Below are 19,929 nucleotides of genomic sequence, written 5' to 3' on the forward strand. Positions count from 1 at the left end.
GTACACGTAAACGACGAAAGATGAACATGTATGTAGGTCAGGGTCGTGCAAACGGATCGTTAGGTCGACCTAGGCATAGTCGACGATGCTACTCCTGCCTTTTTCACGATGCTACACGAATCGCGCTGACTACGAATTCGTCTTTCGTCGTCAACGATACATTACTGATTACTGTAGCCTTCCTCTTTAGCGAGGGTGACGCATGACGCGACGCCGACGATTAGCCCAACTCGACTTGATCGCAGGATGCGCGAAACGTCTAAGCCGTTTATTTTTCTGATAAATGTCCTTGCTTCCTGAAGTGGTTACATAGCAGCTGTGCGAGTCTAGAGTCGTAGGCGTCGTAGAATGAAAATATTGCACAAATTATGTACAGAGTATGACATTGTAAGACGCATCGAAACAGTTATGTAAGCACTACATTAAATTTCAAATTAAATATCTTTGGTACGATAAACTCGACGGTCTCTCGACAGAGTTTTCCGTGAAATTATTTTCTTGCTTGGAGGAAAGACGGTTGATCGATTGTTTCACCGCGAACCAATGTTTCCATACGATCCAAATCAAATCTCCAAGTTTGTCAAGACTCGTGGCGAAAATGCGAGTCAAAAGAAATGAGTATCTCGAGAGAAACCTTCGTACCATTCCCTATATTTCCCTGTTCGATCCAATACTAGAAGCTTCTCGGTAACGATTGTATTCGACGAATTCTAATCTCGTGCTCGGAATTCTAGTCGTCGCTCGGACAATCGACACCTACGTATCATCGATCTCAGCCAAGAAGCAACAACATTCTCCGGCGCTGTGTGGCGTCACGAATGATTCACGCGATCGATTCGCGCGTCTAGATGCAGATCTCATCTCCGCGCATCCCGAACGGGTTGCGTCGATTGATATTTAGGCCTCGCGTTACGCAACCTTTTCCCAGTGAGCGACCGCCAAAGCGACGAATAAAAAACTATTTTAAAAGGAGTTGGGGCGGTAGCGGCGGGTCGAATCGGATCGGATCATCGCGTCGGGTTGACATTGGACTTAGATTTTCCGTATGCGTCTCGCGTTCAGCCGGATCCGAGCAACTGAGAGGCCACTCGTCAGCTCGTCGCTCGTCTTCCTTCCCTCCCTCTCGGTCACGTATGATACGCCGCTGAAATACGGACTTGCGAGCGTCAAAAATGACTGGTTCTGCCTAGTACGTGGCCGGCTACGCGTACAACGAGCATCCGGTAATTGCGAAATGCAGGAATTTAAAGGAGCATTCCCCGTAAGGTCACTTGGTCCGGGGTCTCGACGGTAATTGCCACGTAATTACGGAACGTGTACACGAACACGGTCTATCGCTGATAAATATCTTTTTCCCGCGTGCTTGGTGTGCTTGGTGTGTCCGTTTGCTTTCGAGATCCATTTGTAATTTTCTACCGGTCCGTTAATTACGACACGAATCGTGTGGTTAACCGTGACATCGGGCTCGCTATACCAAACGTTTGCTCCAACATTTTGGTTTTAACAGTATTTTTCTTATTGTGCCTCTGGTAGGCGTTGAAATCCTCGCTGGTTTAGAATGTTCAACGTTCTTGAAGAGGGCAGGAAGTGTTAATTTGTTTACATTCGACAAGACAAGAGTCTGTATATAATTGTAAAATAGAAAAAAGCGTCTACAACGGTACGTTCGATCCCGTTTGTTATTCCGAATAACATACGGATAAGAGTATGAACTAGACAAGTATGAATGGGTAAAGCGATCGTAACATTTTTCGTCGAGTACATGTTACCAACTAAACGATATCCAGAAATGACCGAGTCGATCGTCCAGGATTCGTCAAAGTTAGTTGGCGTCCATAGCCTTGTAACATATACGCAAATAACCCAATAAATCTCGGTATACACTAGCTGCTGCGCATCCTTTGGAATCCTTGACACCGGTGCGGCGGCGGCGGCGCCGCCGCCGCCGCCGTAGTGTCACTGGCTCGCGTATCTCGCGTGTATCCTCGTCGTAATCTAGTCGATGACTTGCGCAGAGGAGGGACGACACGATACCGCGTACAAATACAACCGGAGCCGGATCAAAGTCGCATGGTTTCCCAACAAGAATGGTGTACCAGCGACTCGTTGACTCGTTGGCTCATTGCTGCCGTGGTCGGTGTCATACGTCACCTTTTCCCCTCGGCATATCCTCGTCGAGGAACGTTAACGATCCTTACAAGTTACTGACCGACCTGCGAAGCGAGTTCTATCCAGTTTCTACAATTTTTAATGCGTTCTCTTGCCGCGGACAACACTTTCGTCTTTAGCATGTTATTTCGATCGCTTTGATTCGAAACTATCGGCGATACCGACACCCAAGTCAACACGTAAGCGTAACGAAGCGAACGATTACGATGTCGTTAACGGCATCGATGTGACAGAAGGCTAAAAAGAAGCGGTCTGACGTAACAATCGAGACAGTTACTTTGACAGTCGCTTAGCTGCTGAGAATGGCCGTTTAAAAGAATAGAACGTTTGAGGAAACATGAAATTGCTTTTACGCAGCAATCGACGAGAGAAACGTACCGGTTTGTGTCACGATTATTCGTAATTTAACGATTACTGCGCAACTAGGATTACCGTACAAACACCGTAAACAAACGTACGAAAATCGACTGGTAGATCGCAGTCCGTCGTTTGATACGTGCTCTCTTAACTTGGAGTTGACCGTTAATTCAGTGTTTTCATTTAATATCTCGAAGCGATTCCGCTCAATGTTTCGTTCTTTTCCACCTCTCGATTTCACTTTTGGCGGCCACGCCACCGATCAACGCTTCGTCTCGCTCACCTCCTCGGCTTTGTTGCGCAACTGCCCTCTTGTACGCGATGCGAGCGTTCGCTTGCGCGCAGCGTTACCATCGATCTATACATGCACTGTTGCATACCGGATAAGTGTATCGGGCACTGGTGTAATACACAGAAAAAGTTCCATTGATCGATCGTATCTATTCATTTTGCAATCGACAACATTTTTATACATGCATTTCAGTTGATATAGTTATTGGAGGAAAGCGAAGAAACTCTTCTCCTTCTTTTTCACTGTAACGTTCGTCCCTCGTATATACATACATATACACGTGTCGTACGCGCGCACTGTTAAAGCGATCGCAAGTAACATTACGCCATTGGCGTCCAACTGGCGGTGCGAATCACTCTCCGAGTAGGGAAGGGACCACGAGGACGCGAAAAAGTGCGCGATGATCACGAAGGAGGGACAAACGCAGAGAGGCAAGGCCGTTCTTTGACCCGAAACGTGGTCTGCTCGGCGCCAATTTTTCGGCAAGAACCGGTCCCGGGCCCCTAGTATTTTTACCAGCAAACCGCTGCCACGGTTTCGACGAGAAACCGACACCGACACCGACACCGACACCTGCCTTTTGCCAATATATCGTCGAGGTATAAGGTTTTCATCGATTAACGTCACGCGTTGTAACCGTGTCCTCGTCCAGATTCACGTCGATCATCGGTAAACCTATGGTCGTGCGAAAGAAAGATGCATTTGTATGCAACGTGGACGTCGTTTGGTATCATGGTATGTGTCAAGTATTCGATGGTAAGCCTCTTCTTCCAAACTATATTTTATTTCTCTTGGTCGGTACGAACTCTATAATCGTCGAGTTAGGTAAAGAGCACGATTTCCTCGCTCAACTACCATGCTACCGATATATCGGTATACGTCCTGCTTAAGCCGGATGCATAGGCGCACGCGTCGCTTCTATCTGGGCCTCTCATCTTTCTACTTACCTCTTTCCTCCTCTCTGGATCCTCGCTGTTCACGATGTGCACGTGTTTTCGTAGAATCGTGGTGTTCACCTGCGCACCTACCGCACCTGTGTCGAACACCCGTGCAGTCGAACGCAGCGAAGCTCATCGATCTTTCCTGTCCTCCGTTTTCTCGGATTCTATTCCCGTCTACGAGCACACAACGCGCACATAGATCGAACAGACATCCCGTTTCCATAACCCATCTGTACCAGAACGAGAACCCGGTTCACCAGAGGTGTACCAGTTGACGTGTAAAATAGCGAGAAGTTGATGCGATTTAGAAACGAGACCTTCGAAGAGGAAAGCACACCGTGGCTGCAAACAACACTGTAATGCAAAGAACTCGCGACGCACCAGTGAATTCGTTATCGGCCGTGAGACCGCAGAAACGATTGTCTCACGATAAATGCAAATGCTCCTCGTCATTCGAGAGCACTCGGCCGATTACCTTGAATGGAATGGAATGGAATGAAATGAAATGAAATGAAATGAAATTGGACGAAGCGAGATCTAACGATCGCTGTGATAAGGGGATGACGATACGCGTCTGGACTCATTGTCCGTTTACATTTATCGCGTTCTCTTCTTCCGTGAAAGGATTCCGCTTCGTTCAACTCATTCTCGTTGCAAACATTGCAATGAATAAGCAGAGCGAGAAGCAGCGAAGAATGGTTGTAGATCGACTCGCGGGGAAACCACGACCTCTGGACCTTTGGTTAAGGGTGTCTCGTTATTTGCGTTAAAAGCACGTTATTCGACGTAGTGAGTAACGAACAAACTATTCGATTGCGCAACGCGTGCCAGAGTACAGGCGCCAATCTCGATTATCAAGGATTTCGGCGAAGCGCCAAATAATTTGGTTCCCGTCGCTGCAACCTTCGAGTATCGGACGTTGAACGGACCTATGTGCCACGATGACGCGACGACTTTCGTTTGTGTGACGTGGACGAAAATTTACAACTTTTTTTCGAAACGTTGGCGTCGCGTAACCCGTAATCCATAGCTCGCAACGGCAACGCTTTGGTACTTGTCGATCGGTATCCTTGCTCGTGTTTCCAGCAATCTACCAAGCTATTGGAAAACTGACTCCAACTCGCATTTCAAACAGAATTTTAAGTAAAGTACCTAACGATGACGTCGATGGTAGAGCGTTCTCGTATACTGACATTTCGTTAACGTAATAACTCCCTTTGTTCTCTGAAATTCAAGGCTACGTTTCAGGAGCGCGGTAGGTAACTCACTCTGACACATCGTTGCATCCTTAATTGTTTTCTCTACAGAAGGAATTTATTGTTGTCGAGCAACCGCGATATCCGTCCTCGAATACATCGTAGATCGAGAGAAATCAAGATTAAGTCGGATTAGATCGGCGAGAAATTTGCATGCAATTACCGCACCGTACGACTCTGATACATTACTATTCGGATAGTTTGTCGTCGAAATGCTATTTGCCTTCCAATCTCGTTACCTAGAGATGGGGATAATGGGCATTAGGGAGCGTCGATTGAAAATTGCAGGATCTCCTACTCTCCGGGCTGTAAATCGTCCAAGGCGCGAGGAGCATGGCGTCTCCATCGTATCGCTGCAATTCTCCGTAAGCGATAACCATATACATATAATGACGCTAAGCCGCGTGCATATGGGCAGACTGCGTGCGTATAATGTTGGAGTTGAAGTTGGAGTGGTTACAGCTGGAAGAAACGCGAGAATTGCACAACTCCTGGGGCCTCGAACGATCGTGCATGGCTCGGATACGCTCCGCGCAACCGTCTATCTCTAACATGCTTGGGAATCGCGAAAAGATTTGATTAAAGGGAGCGATAATAGTAATTGAAATGATGAAACGACCAACGAGTATAACTCTATGTACAATTGATGTTGGTGTGAACAGTCTTAAACCAAAAGTAAACAAGTTGTAACCGACTATTGAAATTGTATCAAAGCACTGGTAAATATCTTACGATCGCTCGTAATCGACGAGTGTTGCGTTTCTCGTCCAAATCTTCACACACACGCGAGTTACAGTCTAGTTCAGCGCGTCGGCTAAGAGATCGAGGATAAAAGCGAAACAATCTTCCCGACCTCTTTGTCATTCCTTTGTACGACGATATTCCACTTTGTTAACGACGCTGACGCCGACGCGCGACGGGTAGAAACTCGGTAGCCATGATCCGTTTCCACGCATCGGTGAACGCGGCTACGATCATCGTCGTCGTGGTCGTCTCCGTCATGCTGGAAATTCAAAAACTCGTCGAGCACGAGACTGACGATCCCACGCGTCGATTCTTTCCTCGATCGCGATCATCTACCGTTTTTGTCAACTGTTGAAAGTTGGAAGGCGATACGAACGAGCGGTCGCCACGGTTATCGTGCGTCTACGCTATACTATTCGTTAAGGTTATCGAGTTACGTGTTATGCTTTTGCTTCGATTTGCTATTCAAATTCCATTCCCAGCACCTTTCGTAACGATATTTTTTCATCTTTTTCATGAATATTTAATTCCACGCTACGTGATAGACGGTATGAAATTCGCGGAGCTCGTCTTGCCTGGAGGATCCCTTCTCGAACTACATACAAGTATGGTCGATACCAACGCGAGCGTCCGCTCACCGAAGAATTCGTAACCTTTGACCCAACTTTTCTTTTCGTCGGGGGAAGCTTGCTTCAGGCTCGCAACTTGTAAATTATCCAAGGTCCGACGCGACGTCGAGGCTACACCGCGAATTTTCGAATCGCGAGGTCGTAGAGAACTGGAGCACGATGATTCGCAATCGTAAGAAGAACTGAAAGATTACTCGCGCGGAACAACGATCCTTTCATCGATCGAACGAATCGAGTTGCTGATGGTGCTGGCATCATTTCTATGAGCGTATTTTAAACGGATCGTCACCACGTAGTACGCGACGCAGCGCTTTACCGAAAAAATATACTTCTCTTTAGATTAAATAAATGTATTAATTTTGTTATGAGAAACACCTCTTAGAAATGGAAACATTGTTTGATTTCAGATTAGAGTGCCGTTGAAAGTAAATTTCTCGGTTAGACCTAAAGACGTTTCGGTGTCGATCACGAAAAAGCACCTGACTCTCGGTATAAAAGGTCAACCACCGATAATCGACGACGATTTTCCGCACGAGGTCAAAGTCGAAGAATCCACCTGGGTTATCGAAGACGGCAAAGTGATGCTGCTTAACTTGGAAAAGGTGAGTCGCGTGCAGCGCATCACTGGTAGGTATCGTATTTTTCGCGTCCTTGCGAACAGTTCACTCTGACTTGGCACTGAACCATCAAGATAATGTATCGCGGAAAACACTTGATCTTATTTAAATTAAATTAAATTAAAAGTTTCGACAAACATTTACGATACTTGTACGGCTCGTATTGCGCTATTCATCACCAATCACATACTAACAACTAATAGTACACTGACTAGGTGTGATTGCACCCGAGAGCACCTTTTCAGACTTTTCTGTAAATTCGGTTTATCCAACGAAAAAGAGTACAAGCGACCAGTCTTTCTCTCAGGTAAACAAAATGCAATGGTGGGCGCACATAGTAACTAGCGATCCAGAAATCAGCACGAAAAAAGTGAACCCGGAACCCAGCAAACTGTCCGATCTGGACGGTGAAACCAGAGGTCTCGTGGAGAAAATGATGTACGATCAGAGACAAAAAGAGCTAGGCCTGCCAACTTCCGACGAGCAAAAGAAGCAGGATGTGATTAAAAAGTAGGGACTTTAAAAGAATTGCAACAATGCGCACATCATTTTCAATTTCCAGCCGATAGACATCTAGAAATGATTCGGTTCTATGTTCCAGATTTATGGAACAGCATCCTGAAATGGACTTTTCGAAATGCAAGTTCAACTGATTGTGAGACGGTTCGCGATCCAACGGAAGTGTTAAGGGTGTTGTTATTCACTGAAAACAAACGAATATATCGCGATGTATCGTCCGTGATAGCAGCATCCAGAGAAGCTCTTATATCTCGTGAATTATCACAGCGGCATCCCTTTATTTTCACCTTTCTTTATCAATTTGCTGTTCAGCGAAACGTAATGCTTAGATTCTACGGATTCTAATAGATTATCGGTGCAAAGGGTTCGGGACGATGTCTTTTCTTCTTTCTCGTTCCGACGTTACGTTTTTTCATCCGTTAATTTCAAGATCAAGAAAAAACAGTCGAGTTGCACAATTTGTGTATGTCACGATTTTTCGCATCAAGTTTCGTATATAATTGAATAAAAAGTTCAGAATATAAGATTGCAGGAGTATATAACCCTCTACCCTTACCTCCACTATCCGATCTTGTCGGTATCTTTAGCTTATCGATTTGAACGAAATGTTAATGCGTTAAATTCATAGATAACTAACGATAAACGATGTTAATTATAAAAAAAAAACACAACGGAACAATTTGATTGGTGAAAAATTGTTTCTTGTTGCTAAAATAATTTCTGTAGTTGATCTTGACGCGTTTAAAGTTACGTACGGTTACATATCGTTGTAAAGTTTGCGCGTGTACGAGTAGCTAACATGGACCACACCCCACAACAATTGGATACTATTGTACAATAGAACGCACACATGTCCGTACATGGTTACGCGAACTCGTCCATTTCCTTCATCACTCTAGTGATCCAGCGAACATAATTGGATATTCTAGCATATATTCCGAATTTTCCCCGCTTTCCGCATCCCTCGCCAAAACTGGTGATACCGAAAATGGTCCATGGATGATCGGGCCTTCTAGGATCTCGACAAAGAAGCGGACCTCCGCTGTCGCCAGCGCACGAGTCCATTTTTCCGCGACGATAACCGGCGCAGAACATGTTATCCGTGATTCTGTAGTCTACGTATACGTCACGACAGGCTTCCGAGGACACTATCGGTATCTAGAATAAATAATCAAACAATGAAATAGGAAACTCATTTTTGTTAGCCAGCCGCTTGGAAAGCGCATTTAAATTTGATTCGTTTAAAAATGAATAATTCTATAGTTGGAGACGACGCCGACGCCGACGCCGACGTCGACGCGACATACCTGAGCCTGGTGAAGAATATCTGTTCCAAAATCATCCGTGACTCGGGATTTTCCCCAACCGATGATGGTACACAGCTGATTGGCGGGTAAAGGTTGGTTAGGCGCGGGAAGACAGGCAATTCCTCTCGAAGGAGACGCGGTCAATGCGATTGGAAGACGCAACATTGCAACGTCGTTATCCACGGTATCGGCATCGTACTCGGGATGTATCGTAACTGAATCCACCTGAATGGAAAACCAAATTTGATCGTATCAGCCTATTAAAGCTATTATTATATTATCACAAAGTAGCTATCGAACTTTGGAAATATTAGAATAGAATATCGTAAATTGTAAATTACATAAATTCGAGCGCGATAGCGTTCGAGCGATAAATACCCTCAGCTCCAATTCCGTGCCCTCCTTCACCGTCAAATTGTGTTCCCCGATACGAACGTATAGACGTTTTCTGATGCAATGCGCGGCCGTCAGTACCCATCTCGACGAGATCAAAGTACCTCCGCAAAAAGCCTCCTATGAAAATAGGAGGGGAAATGGGAAATTTCCCATCAAATATTATTGCCGATCGATAAAGAATGTTTTTAAGTTTCACAACTTACGCGAAATCTATTTAAAACGGCGATCTGCCAGGGCCAACTACCCCGTGTCGCTGGACGTCCACCGATAATTCTCGTAAAGTACGACAATCGAGAATTTTTTGGAGGATTCGCGAGTCCACATTTCCAAGCGTGCGCACTTTTCTCGGGGATAAAACTGTCGACGGTGTTGGGATTCAACTCGAACTCGTCCAATACCATGTCTAAACAACCAATAGATCCGATGTTGAATTTTTCCGGAAAATTAATTAAGTTTGTACGAACGCAGAGACTCACCATCGCTGTCCTCTTCTTGGTTTCCCCTAATTTTTCGATGTATCCATCTTTGGCAGAAGCTACCCTCTACGTAACAATACGCAGTTTCTCGTATCACGTCTCGTCCGCAAATTCCAGGTCTCTTGCACCACCTTCGACAAACGTAAAAAGATCTCGAATACAATTTCATCCCTGTCGAGTTTCCTCTTATTCAAATATCTACTATCTATAGGTAGTAAACACTCGGTGTTACTATAGCTTCTGTACGTGCCGATCTTAACGTTTAATCGTTATTTCAAAGTTGAAAGGTATCGTTGAAATTGAAGAATTTTACCTATGTCGTTGGGTAGTGCACAGCCTCGTGCAAGGTGACCATTTACTCCATTTCCCGTAATGCCCTACGGATTTCTCTTTAGCATTCTTGCCTCTTCGTTCCCCTTGCCGAGGTTCTGCTTCCTTCTTAGGCAACTAACGTCGTAGAAAACTTTTACAAATAAGTTGCCGACAACTTTTAACGATACTGTCACGTATTAGATTAAAAACAAACAAACAAACAAAACGAAAAGTAAAATTGAATCCTCCGATCGAGAATCATAAAAATGCGATGAAAAATATTCAAAGACAAAACTATCGTATTTACAATCTCACTTGTACTACATGGAACCTGTTCTTTCGCCTATGGCCTCGCCTCTGCCGCTGCTTGCATCGTCCCCATCTACTCTTTTTGTCGTGCCGACAAGTGCGCTCCTCCTGTACGATATTCAAGAAATTACTTTTAATCGTGTAAACGTGTCGTAAACGTTAACGCGACGTGTAAATAACGATTCGCGAACTCACTCTGTGTATCGTGGTGCCGCATTTCTTTTTCGTTCGACACCTTCGAACGCGATTTTGGGTGCAGTGTCGGTCGCACACCGACCATTCGCTCCAGTTTGTAAAAAGTGATAGTTTCGTGGATTCTGCGAAAAGTAAATACAACGACGTTTTTGTTACACGAATCTTTGTGTTTCTCGCGTTGTTTCGCATGCATTATCGTAAAAACACGTTTCGTGGTATCGTAAAGGAATTGCAAGTTAAAACGTCGAAAACAAAATACAAAGTATAAATAAATTGAAAAAAGAAAAAAACGTACTGTTTGTTGGCACGTGTTCTCCAACGTAATCCTGCAGATTTACGCGCAGCCAACTTGCATTATTGTTTCCATCGGTCAGGAGTGTTTTGCTTCCACTCTAAAATGAAAAAAAAAAAAAGAAAAAGAACATCAATTGCTCGTTCTTAAGCAAAGAGTTAATAGACCAGTCGTTGCCGATGGTACACCAAGGTTGTAACGCTCAGCACGCGGCTACAGCACTAAACTCAATTTGCCGGCTCGTAAATGGCATCGCGACCTAACCACGACGCGACGCGGCGCGGCGCGGCGCAGGCATCACTAATCGCGCGTTACACAATACGCGTTACTGTGTTCGCGCACGTTACGTGCTGTACGCGCACATCGCACTCGCGAATCTGCTCTTTTAGCCTTCTCGAGAATTTTCGATTGCCGAACAGAGGCGGCGACAACGTGATCGATCAACAAAAATGGATCTGCACTCTGACACCCTGTGTTCAACAGCCCACGTCGCTCATTATCCTAGACAATGGGAAGCGAAACTCGCGACCGTTACCTCATCGTCTCGTTTGATTGCGCGAGTAGAGGAAAGTATTACCATTTTACTTATCGTAGACGCTGCAACGCAATGATCGCAACCTTGTGCCATCGAAGCCCTAATTTGTCGTTTCTCTTGCGAGCCAAAGAACAACAAGGAAGAGTCGATAACCGAGCGAGGAGAAGGGCTCGTCTTCTCGGCGCGAGGTCAGGTAAAAGAGACGAGGAATTTGTGGGCTGTGTGCTGGACATGGCCAAACTAAGCTCGAGTACCACCTTTCTCCCTAACATGGTCGCAAAAACCGCGTGCCTTGTAAAGGGGAAGCGATTCCAAGGGATGAACACGGAGAGAGGGAATTGGCCCATCGCGTCATCGAAAATCTTTGAGAAAAAGTGCGTGTCGGTATATAGGGGGATAGGTTCTAAAAAAGTGTCCCCAAGTCTGTTAGAGACGGGCATTACGGCGAGTAAAACTTGCGCATTCGATTTGCAGCGTTCCGAGAGTTCTCGAGGGCCGTGCCGTAAATGATTCACCGACATTACGTATGCAGGTTTAATACCGTTTCGCATTCAAATCGTTGGCATCCCTGAATGGCACCCTACCAACATACATTCCAAAGGCCGGAGCGGGCCAGGCGTCGCGTTCACCTGTGCACGATTCTTTGTAGTTTATGTATGCGTAACAGTTTTTTCGCAAAATGGTTTATTATCTTTTTCTTCTATAATCGATGCGATGCGATGCGATGCGATGCGATGCGATGCGACGGATAACGATGAAACCATTTTCGCCCAAAATAGTCAACGAAGCGGTAACTCGTCGCGTCGCAAAGAAGATCCGATAAAAAGCGGGAAACGTAAAAAAACGGATTCCCGAGCAGCAATGGAAAGGGCTAGGGTTTCCGGACCGTATAGCCACGACGCCAAAGAAGATGGATAAGGTTCGGAAGCGATGACATTCGTTTCGCGTATCGACGCCCCGACTATACCGTAAATGGTAGCGCGTCGGTCGGAGTATCCAACGTCCGAAAATGGCCGGAGATTTCTTCGATGGTGGACTACCATGGATTTAATACAGAGACTCCTGGTCGATGGAACGCTTGCTATGGCGAGACCGCGGTCTGATTTATGTCCTCGTGCGAGCAATCCGAAGGCCAAGGTCTTCGTCCACCTACTATGGTCAGGATGACGTCTCAGGCCGTGGCGGGACATGGCGTAAATTGTGCTCTGTATGTTCGCTTCGTGAGAATTTCGCGAATGAACATGCCGGTTTCCTTTGTTTTGCTTTCCTTTCCTTTCCTTTCCTTTCCTTTCCTTTCTAATACCTTCCAATTTTGCCAATCGATCTATCGAACCAGTCTATTTTCGTTTAGCGTATACACGATAACCCTAAAACATTACCCCGTTGTTCTTTATTCCGCCACGGAATCCTTGAACGCGTGTGTCGGTTGTAAGTTGTAAGAGACTCCCACGGAATTTATTACGAGTCACGGTAGCGCGGTCGCTTGTTTATTGCGTCTCCTGCAACTTCGACACCTATCTCTCTCCTCTCTTTCTCTCTCGATATCTTAATACCATGATGAGATCATCGCGTGATTTACCGTCTTCCTTGTCCAATGAGGAGCATAACGCGATTGTCCGCCCACGCTAGCTGGCTCTAATGAAACGCGGGTCACCGCAACTTGTATTTTCCTGTCTCATTGTTAGCTTTTGTGAAACCGATGAGACGAATGAAATTCAATTTTGCTGTTTCGCATATAAAAGGAGAAGAACGTTAGAGAGTAACGAGGTCGATAAGCAGCGAACGGCGCGGCCGATGATATATTCGAAAACGTAGTCTCCGACTTGACCAAGCATGGCAAAATTGCTCCGTTTGGAAAACATGTTATCCGATTCGCGAGAATCGTCGAGTCGGTGGAACGGAAAACGAGTTGTATTTAATACACAATATTAATGGGGCAGTTGTTTGTACGCGGGCAAGTTATACCGGAATAACTTGTTCCGATAGGTTTTTCTACTTCTTGCCGAATGATTGCTATATTGCTAAACCTCCAAGTAAAGGTACAATGTCACGTGGTAGGGCGTCGGTTAACAATAAAGGAAATGTTCAACCCGTGCTCCGAGTTTTTAATCGCTCTACATATATCGTTTACTTGGATATCTTTTTCCGAGATCATTTTTCATTGATTCGCAATCGCTCCAAGTTTTCGCGAGACAGCCACAGCCGAGGCCGACCGTGGAATCGTCCACTGTTTACCGGTTCTCCGTTTCTCCGTGTGCGGGACAATGGAATGACAATCGGCTGGAATACCAAAACGAAACGTGAAGGAAAAGCAACGGAGTAGGGGGTGAGAGCGAATCGTTTCAGCTTTTAACGATTCACAAGCTGCGAGAGTCGAATGGGATCGGCTCGATCGCGGGACGCGACCCAGAAGAACTCTACGCGACGCGATTCTTCATTCTGATCGTCCTCGTTGGTACCCTCTTTCTTTCCTCCCCGTTGCGAAGACAACTTTTTACCCGTCGCGAGGTTAACATACTTTCTGAGCTGCAACGGACTGTAATTCCACGCAATAGTCGCCACGATACCCGGTAAGAAGCTAATCGAGCTACCGCGAGAGAAAGAATCTCCACGGGGTGCCAAAGGAACCAAACGCCAACCAAAGGCCATTCTCGGTACTACGCGAGACGATGAAAATTCGTCCAACCATTCGTCTATCATCGGCTCTAGCGTTCATTTAACCAACCGACGAACAACGAGAAGGGAGGAACTCGAATAAAAGATCTCTTATCCTCCATCCGATAGGGATAGTCGTCCTTTCCGCCCTTTTCCGGCCTCGCGATCCTGCTCTCGCGAGATTTCCGACAGACGCACGGTATTGTATGTATTTACAATAGATTTTACGCGTCGAAGTGGATGCGAAGAGTTTCGCGCGCGAGAACATCACGATCGAAACAGAAACGACGTCCTAAATATAAACACGTCCGACTGGCGGGAAGATGTTCGAGGAACGAAAAATTTCGTTTTGTAACACGAGATCTCCAGATGCAAGTTCTGAAATCAGACTCTAATATTTCCTGGTGTCGCATACCTATTTGGAAACGATTAGAAACTTTCGAAGCGTTAAGCCCTGTATGGGGTTGTGTATGGGGGCTGTCAACGATGTCAACGGTGTCAACGGTCAGAGCCGCCCTGCAACGTGTCACTCGACGGAACGAGACGTGTCGACTCTGACGCGGCCAGCGAATTTGGTAGGTTCATACGAGCTGAAGTAAGTCCGCCGAGTTTTTTCCAGCTCCCATCGGACGATGTTAGTAGCTGACCTCGTCCATTCTCGTAAAAAAGTCAAGTCTAACAATGAGTAACGGTCTGCAAGGCTTTGGCAACGGTATGCGCATAGTCTGTAACGGTTCATACGAAAAATTCAAATTGAATACGAGAAATTGAATCGTCGATTCTTACGCTAATCGCAGACTTTCAAGCGATACAGCGTACATTTCGAAACTATTCGATAATTTATCTGGATGTTACGTGTCACGGTTACGGCACCTTATCGCTTCGATTCTCACCTGGATGAACGTTTGCGGAACAACGTCGGCGTCGTATCGTCGATGAGCGCGCGCGCGAGAGAGAGAGAGAGATTGTTACGTTCGTAGACTAGATCTCTAAACGCGTGTCTACCATACGCTGGTCTAGGAATTCTATTTGTGGCCCGTCGTGTCTCACAGCTATTGCCCCAACGTTAATCGTTGATCTCAAACTAAGGGTCGGCCCGTAAACTAATAGGTTCGAGTCTGTTTAAAGTTTAACTTTGAAAAATGTTGAAAGGGTCCGTCCGTATCGTCGGCGTCGCGTCCGTTTCAACGGGTAGACGCGACGGTTAAACGGACATTTTTAGTTTTCCATTCGATGCTCGTTTCGTAGGCGCGTGTCGTACATCTGTTCGCCGAATTCGAGCAATGTATGCAAACTGCCGCGCCGGCACGTTTTTCAACCAGGTCGAGGTTTGCGCCGAAGCGTGCACGTGCGCTCGGATTCCCGTGGATACGGTACGCGTAATCGAAACGCTTAAAATATTGAGAATCACGCGCACGATAAATATCGATATTATGGCGCGCACGCGTAATATCCTGTCTTGTCCTACTAAACGAGTTTACGATCGTTGAGATCGATCTGCCGCGATCCTCGTGCTCGGTAACTCGATTCGCTAGGCCAATAATATCGCGGTCGCAACCGCGAAACACGTCGAAACGGTGGAAAGAATTGTCGATTCGGTGTATGCGTCGAGGCGAGGCGAGGCGAGGCGAAAATCTTTTCCGTTTAACGACGTCCCGGAATGCTATCGATCTCCATGAAAAATACGGCTCTCGCCGATATGTAGCTATCCTATCCTTAATTAACCAGATTAGTATGCGTTCGATAGGCTATCTCTTTTTCCCGACGTTTATTAAGATTTTACGCTGGACGCTTGCTCAATTGCGCGTGCACGCCATGGATACGATATTTTTGGATCCGATTTCCTCGCTGAAAGTGAAACTAATGGTAACGGAACGGAGCACGAGCGAATGCAACTGTTATCGAACTGTGTTTCTTTTCGATCGTTGCCGTTGTAGCGTCGAGTTCTGCATTGAACGTGGAAAAAGGAAAGGTTCGAAAACTTGTAAAAATTTAGAAAGTGAATTGTTTCGAATATACTATGGTTAACTATTAACTACCGATGGTCTCCGGTGGATTAAACGTTTATTCGAGACCCCAGAGAAATAGAGTTGTATTTGAAAAGTTTCATCGAAAGCAAACATTCCAATCGAAACTATACGGAATATTCGAGGGTATACGGTTTGCATATTTGGCAAAGGGACGTCGCGTCTCGAGGCCCGGCCGGTACTAGGGTACATAGGGTACTCGTTAAAGGTACTCACCGAGGTGCCGTCGACGCAGACGACAGTTCCGATGGTCAGAAGTAGAAGGACGACGGCAAAGTGTGCGTTCGTCCCTGGCAGCTGGGCGATCATGCCCGGTGAATCGAGGCCTCCCAGTGGGGGCAACCAGCGCAGACAGTTCGACGACGCCGAGGACGTGCTCGACGACGAAGCGGGCCGGTGCTCCTGTCGCGGATGCATCGCTTCATGATCGCGACGTGCCGCGTGTTTGTCCCTTCGTGCAGCTCTTCCGTCTCTTTTTTTCTCTCTCTCTCTCTCTCTCTCTCTCTCTCTCTCTCTCTCTGCGCGATTCTCTACCTTTTTCCCTCTGACTTCCTCCAGCCTCTTCGAGAGGAGGTGTGCGCGTGATTCTACGCGCGTCAACTCGCGAGTGCGTACACACTCGATGCGGGTCTATAAATACGGTCGCGACTCTGCGCGAAGAATTTCAAACAACCGCGCTGCGCGCCGTAAAACACCACGAGTGAAAGAACTCGACCTCGAACAGGGGCTAAAATCGCTTCCCCCGATGACGATAGTCGCGCATCATTCGCGAGGAACACGAGGACCGTGAACTTTGAAGTGGCTCGTCCAAGTGCTGCTCGTACCAACACTTTTATCGCGACACTTTTCCCAATCTTTCTCCCTTTCTTCTATTAGTGTTAGGCATACGACAATCGTACCTGCATTCTTACACCTATTCGTATTTTACTCGATTCTCTTCTTCTTCTATTACAAAAGTCTATTCGGTCGAACGGGTACACGCGATCGTTGCGGCCGCGGCCGCGGCCGCGACAAATCGATGAATCGAACGGAAGTAGCTGGGTGTGTAGGATTACGGTAGGACGATCGAGCGAGAAACAAGGAGAACAGAGTGAGACAACGCCGCGCTGCGCCGCGCCGCTGGTGAAAAGACTCGAGGATACATATTACTTTGCCTCGGCGCAAAGTAATTGCTAGAGTTATATGTAGAGTATACGCTAGTTACGCTATACTTGTTTATGTAACACTGCGAAAGTGGATACGCTAGTATATCACTCTTGTTTCCTCGAGAATCACGATTTATTCTCGACAAATCAAACTTCCATAAAGTTGAATTTCTCCGATGACGCGAAACGAACGAACGCGTACTTTGCGCACTTTGCTCATCTTATCGCTTTCCAACCAACCAAACAACTTCGAGTTTACCTGCGACAACGCAACTATTTATCAAGCCTGATAATCCGATACGATAGAGTCAACTTTTTTTTCGTTTTATACGATTACCATTATTTTTCTTAATATCTATCGATTATTAGGAATCCGATGAACGTTCAATTACGAGAACTAGCATCGAGATCCGCCAGGGGAATAGACCGTAAAACATCGAGAATCCTCCCTTTGAGCGACTAGCGCCTGGAAGTTCTCAGAGTGATTAAAGACGACGCTCGACCATGGAAACCTTGGTTCTCCAGCCGTTGAGATCGTTCGAGTTGAAGTACAGCGAGCCAACGGTGTGCCAACGGCCGATATTTTTAGTACACTCTGCTTCCTTCCACCATCTGTCTACGAGTTTTGGTTTCCTGGTTGTTTTAAACGCGAGACGATGCACCGTCGAGACGGTGCGGTTCGTTCTCGCTGATCGTACAGACGAATCGGTACGTATTACCGCGAACACTTTGCGTCGCCGAGTTACGCTCTATAATACAATTCGGTTCTTTCACGTTTACGGTAAACCTGGCTGTCTCTTTCGCTCACGAAGACAAAGTCAAGGAGATCACCGTGATTTCAACGATTCTAACAAATTGTCACTCGCGCATCGTTCGATCGTTTTTCCATTCCAAGCCATCGATTTAGATTTTTCGCACGTAACGGAACCCGTAACGATCGAGACCTGGCTAAACGGATATATCTGCTGGAAGCGACCAGAAACTTGCGTCTGTTCGTAGCTTCGGCTCGGGAAACTTGCGATTAATTATCAAGCAGAAAGTCTGGTATGGGTCTAGAGCAGCCTCAATCACGACTTTATTTCGTATTTCGTATTTCGTATCTCGTATCGAACCTTCTCGTTCTCGAGCACACGCACGTGGCTCCGAGCCGACTGACGAGATACACGCGCGAGCAAGTATCAACGGAGGCTGAGAGCTGAGAGGAGTGGCTACCATACCAAGCGAAGCGGAAGTGGAGGGTGATTCTGCAGGCGGTACCGTGGTGGGGTACGACTATCCGATAGATAGAGGGTACCGGCACGGTTCTACGTCGATAGATATGTATTTAGCGAACGACGGACGCGCGACAATGTTTGCTCAAAGATGAACTTTTTTCAGAGTTTTCTTTGTCTCGATGACGCATCGATCGCAATCTCGAAGAAACCGTTGGTCATAAAAAGTACACGGTTGGATCGATCAAATAACTTGTTTTATAGAGAGGCAAGATCGCATGTTTTCGAGATTAATTTCCACGCGTACAACCGCGAGACGAGATCCCTCGAGATTGTATTCCCGTGTCCTTTTAAGTTAAAGGGATGGCAGGACGGTAGAACGGCGAATGCCTCGGTAACCTAAAGGGACATCGAGTATAAATCAACGTCCTTTCTCGCGAGTGCAACAGAGAATGGGAGGTAGACAGCAAAGAGACGGGAGTCGCGAGTGGGCCACGAGTCGAGGCTTGTTCCAGCTACTTATGTTAATGTCGGCAAACCAATTTATTTATATTTATTTATAACATTCAAATGTTTCACCAGGACTCGATTGCCCTTCGTTCCGGTCACGGACCACCCGCAAAAGCGAATCGATTCTACAGTGATGCACCGATAGAATCATTAACATTCGTATTTGAATCTCCAATTACTCAACCATACCGATACTGGCTTTAATACTAGCGGCGCCGGCGCCGACGCGTACTCTACATGGAACGCATGCGACTCATATACACAGAAATTCTATCCTCAAATATTTCTGGTGAAAAACAAAACAAAGCAAGGAGTTGAATAAATATAACAGTGGTCCCGTGCTACCAAGGAATTTTATATTTTACAAATATTTCATATACATAGCATAGCATAGGTATAACTGTAAGATTTACTTTTGCAAAACGACTTAGTGTCAAGTGTTAACAAGTAACACACCAGTAAAGCGGTGCACACAGCTTAAACACGAAAGTGTTTCGGCAGATCTGCAGGTTGATGCTGTAAAAGCTTAATCGTTTCCACTGTCGAAACACTTTCGTGTTTAAGCTGTGTGCACGCTGTTTAAACGCTACGTACTGGCGCGCAGAGACGATTTATTTGTATATATCCTCAATAAAACATACTGTAAGATTGAAATATGGTTTCTTTATAAACATTTCCTAAATATATCTCTCTTAAAAGTGTTTTTAGTGTAGTTGTCCCAGACTGGCCACATTTATTCGATTGTTTATTGACTTTCTACAAACAATTTAGGCAGTTTATGTACTTATTATTTTAAATACAATTAAATAATGAGTGTAAAAAATAATAAAATGTTTAGCGCATGTGTGATTACGCCAATAAATAATTTTTAAAAATATTGAATTTTAATATTTATTTTAGTTCTAGTGGCGCCATCGGTGGCGAAACGCCCAATTTTGTCGAGAGATAGTTCCAGTTTTTCACCACTAGAGAGCGCCACCAAGGTGCCACTAAATACCGACATAACAGTATATTTAGATAAATTGTTTTATTAAA

The 19,929-nt window shown here is 45.8% G+C and overlaps 2 protein-coding genes across 4 annotated transcripts in view; one reads left to right on the forward strand and one right to left on the reverse strand.

Annotated features, from left to right (window-relative positions):
* Nucleotides 1-7,700, forward strand: part of LOC128895944 (nuclear migration protein nudC) — a 33,268-nt gene extending 25,568 nt beyond the window's left edge. For both annotated transcript variants that reach the window (XM_054158979.1, XM_054158978.1), the window contains exons 5-7: nt 6,796-6,990; nt 7,313-7,515; nt 7,607-7,700. In XM_054158979.1, the coding sequence (XP_054014954.1) occupies nt 6,796-6,990; nt 7,313-7,515; nt 7,607-7,658 (450 nt within the window). In that variant the 3' untranslated portion in view covers nt 7,659-7,700. The remainder of the gene's footprint in view (nt 1-6,795; nt 6,991-7,312; nt 7,516-7,606) is intronic.
* Nucleotides 7,701-8,203: 503 nt separating this feature from the next.
* LOC128895942 (plasminogen) lies at nt 8,204-18,341 on the reverse strand. 2 transcript variants are annotated; one of them, XM_054158976.1, is made up of 10 exons: nt 16,245-18,341; nt 10,815-10,911; nt 10,520-10,641; nt 10,331-10,432; nt 10,017-10,150; nt 9,704-9,834; nt 9,431-9,630; nt 9,210-9,344; nt 8,832-9,056; nt 8,204-8,682 (listed from the first exon to the last, which is right to left on the reverse strand). In XM_054158976.1, exons 1-10 carry the CDS (start codon nt 16,443-16,445, stop codon nt 8,389-8,391), a joined length of 1,641 nt encoding a protein of 546 aa, XP_054014951.1. In that variant the 5' UTR covers nt 16,446-18,341; the 3' UTR covers nt 8,204-8,388. The 2 variants fall into 2 exon arrangements, with proteins under 2 accessions (XP_054014951.1, XP_054014952.1); XM_054158977.1 differs by having other exon boundaries at nt 17,566-18,339.
* Between the last annotated feature and the right edge of the window lie 1,588 nt (nt 18,342-19,929).

This window comes from Hylaeus anthracinus, unplaced genomic scaffold, assembly GCF_026225885.1.
Source record: "Hylaeus anthracinus isolate JK02 unplaced genomic scaffold, UHH_iyHylAnth1.0_haploid 5, whole genome shotgun sequence".
In the NCBI taxonomy this organism is placed as follows: Eukaryota; Metazoa; Arthropoda; class Insecta; order Hymenoptera; family Colletidae; genus Hylaeus; species Hylaeus anthracinus.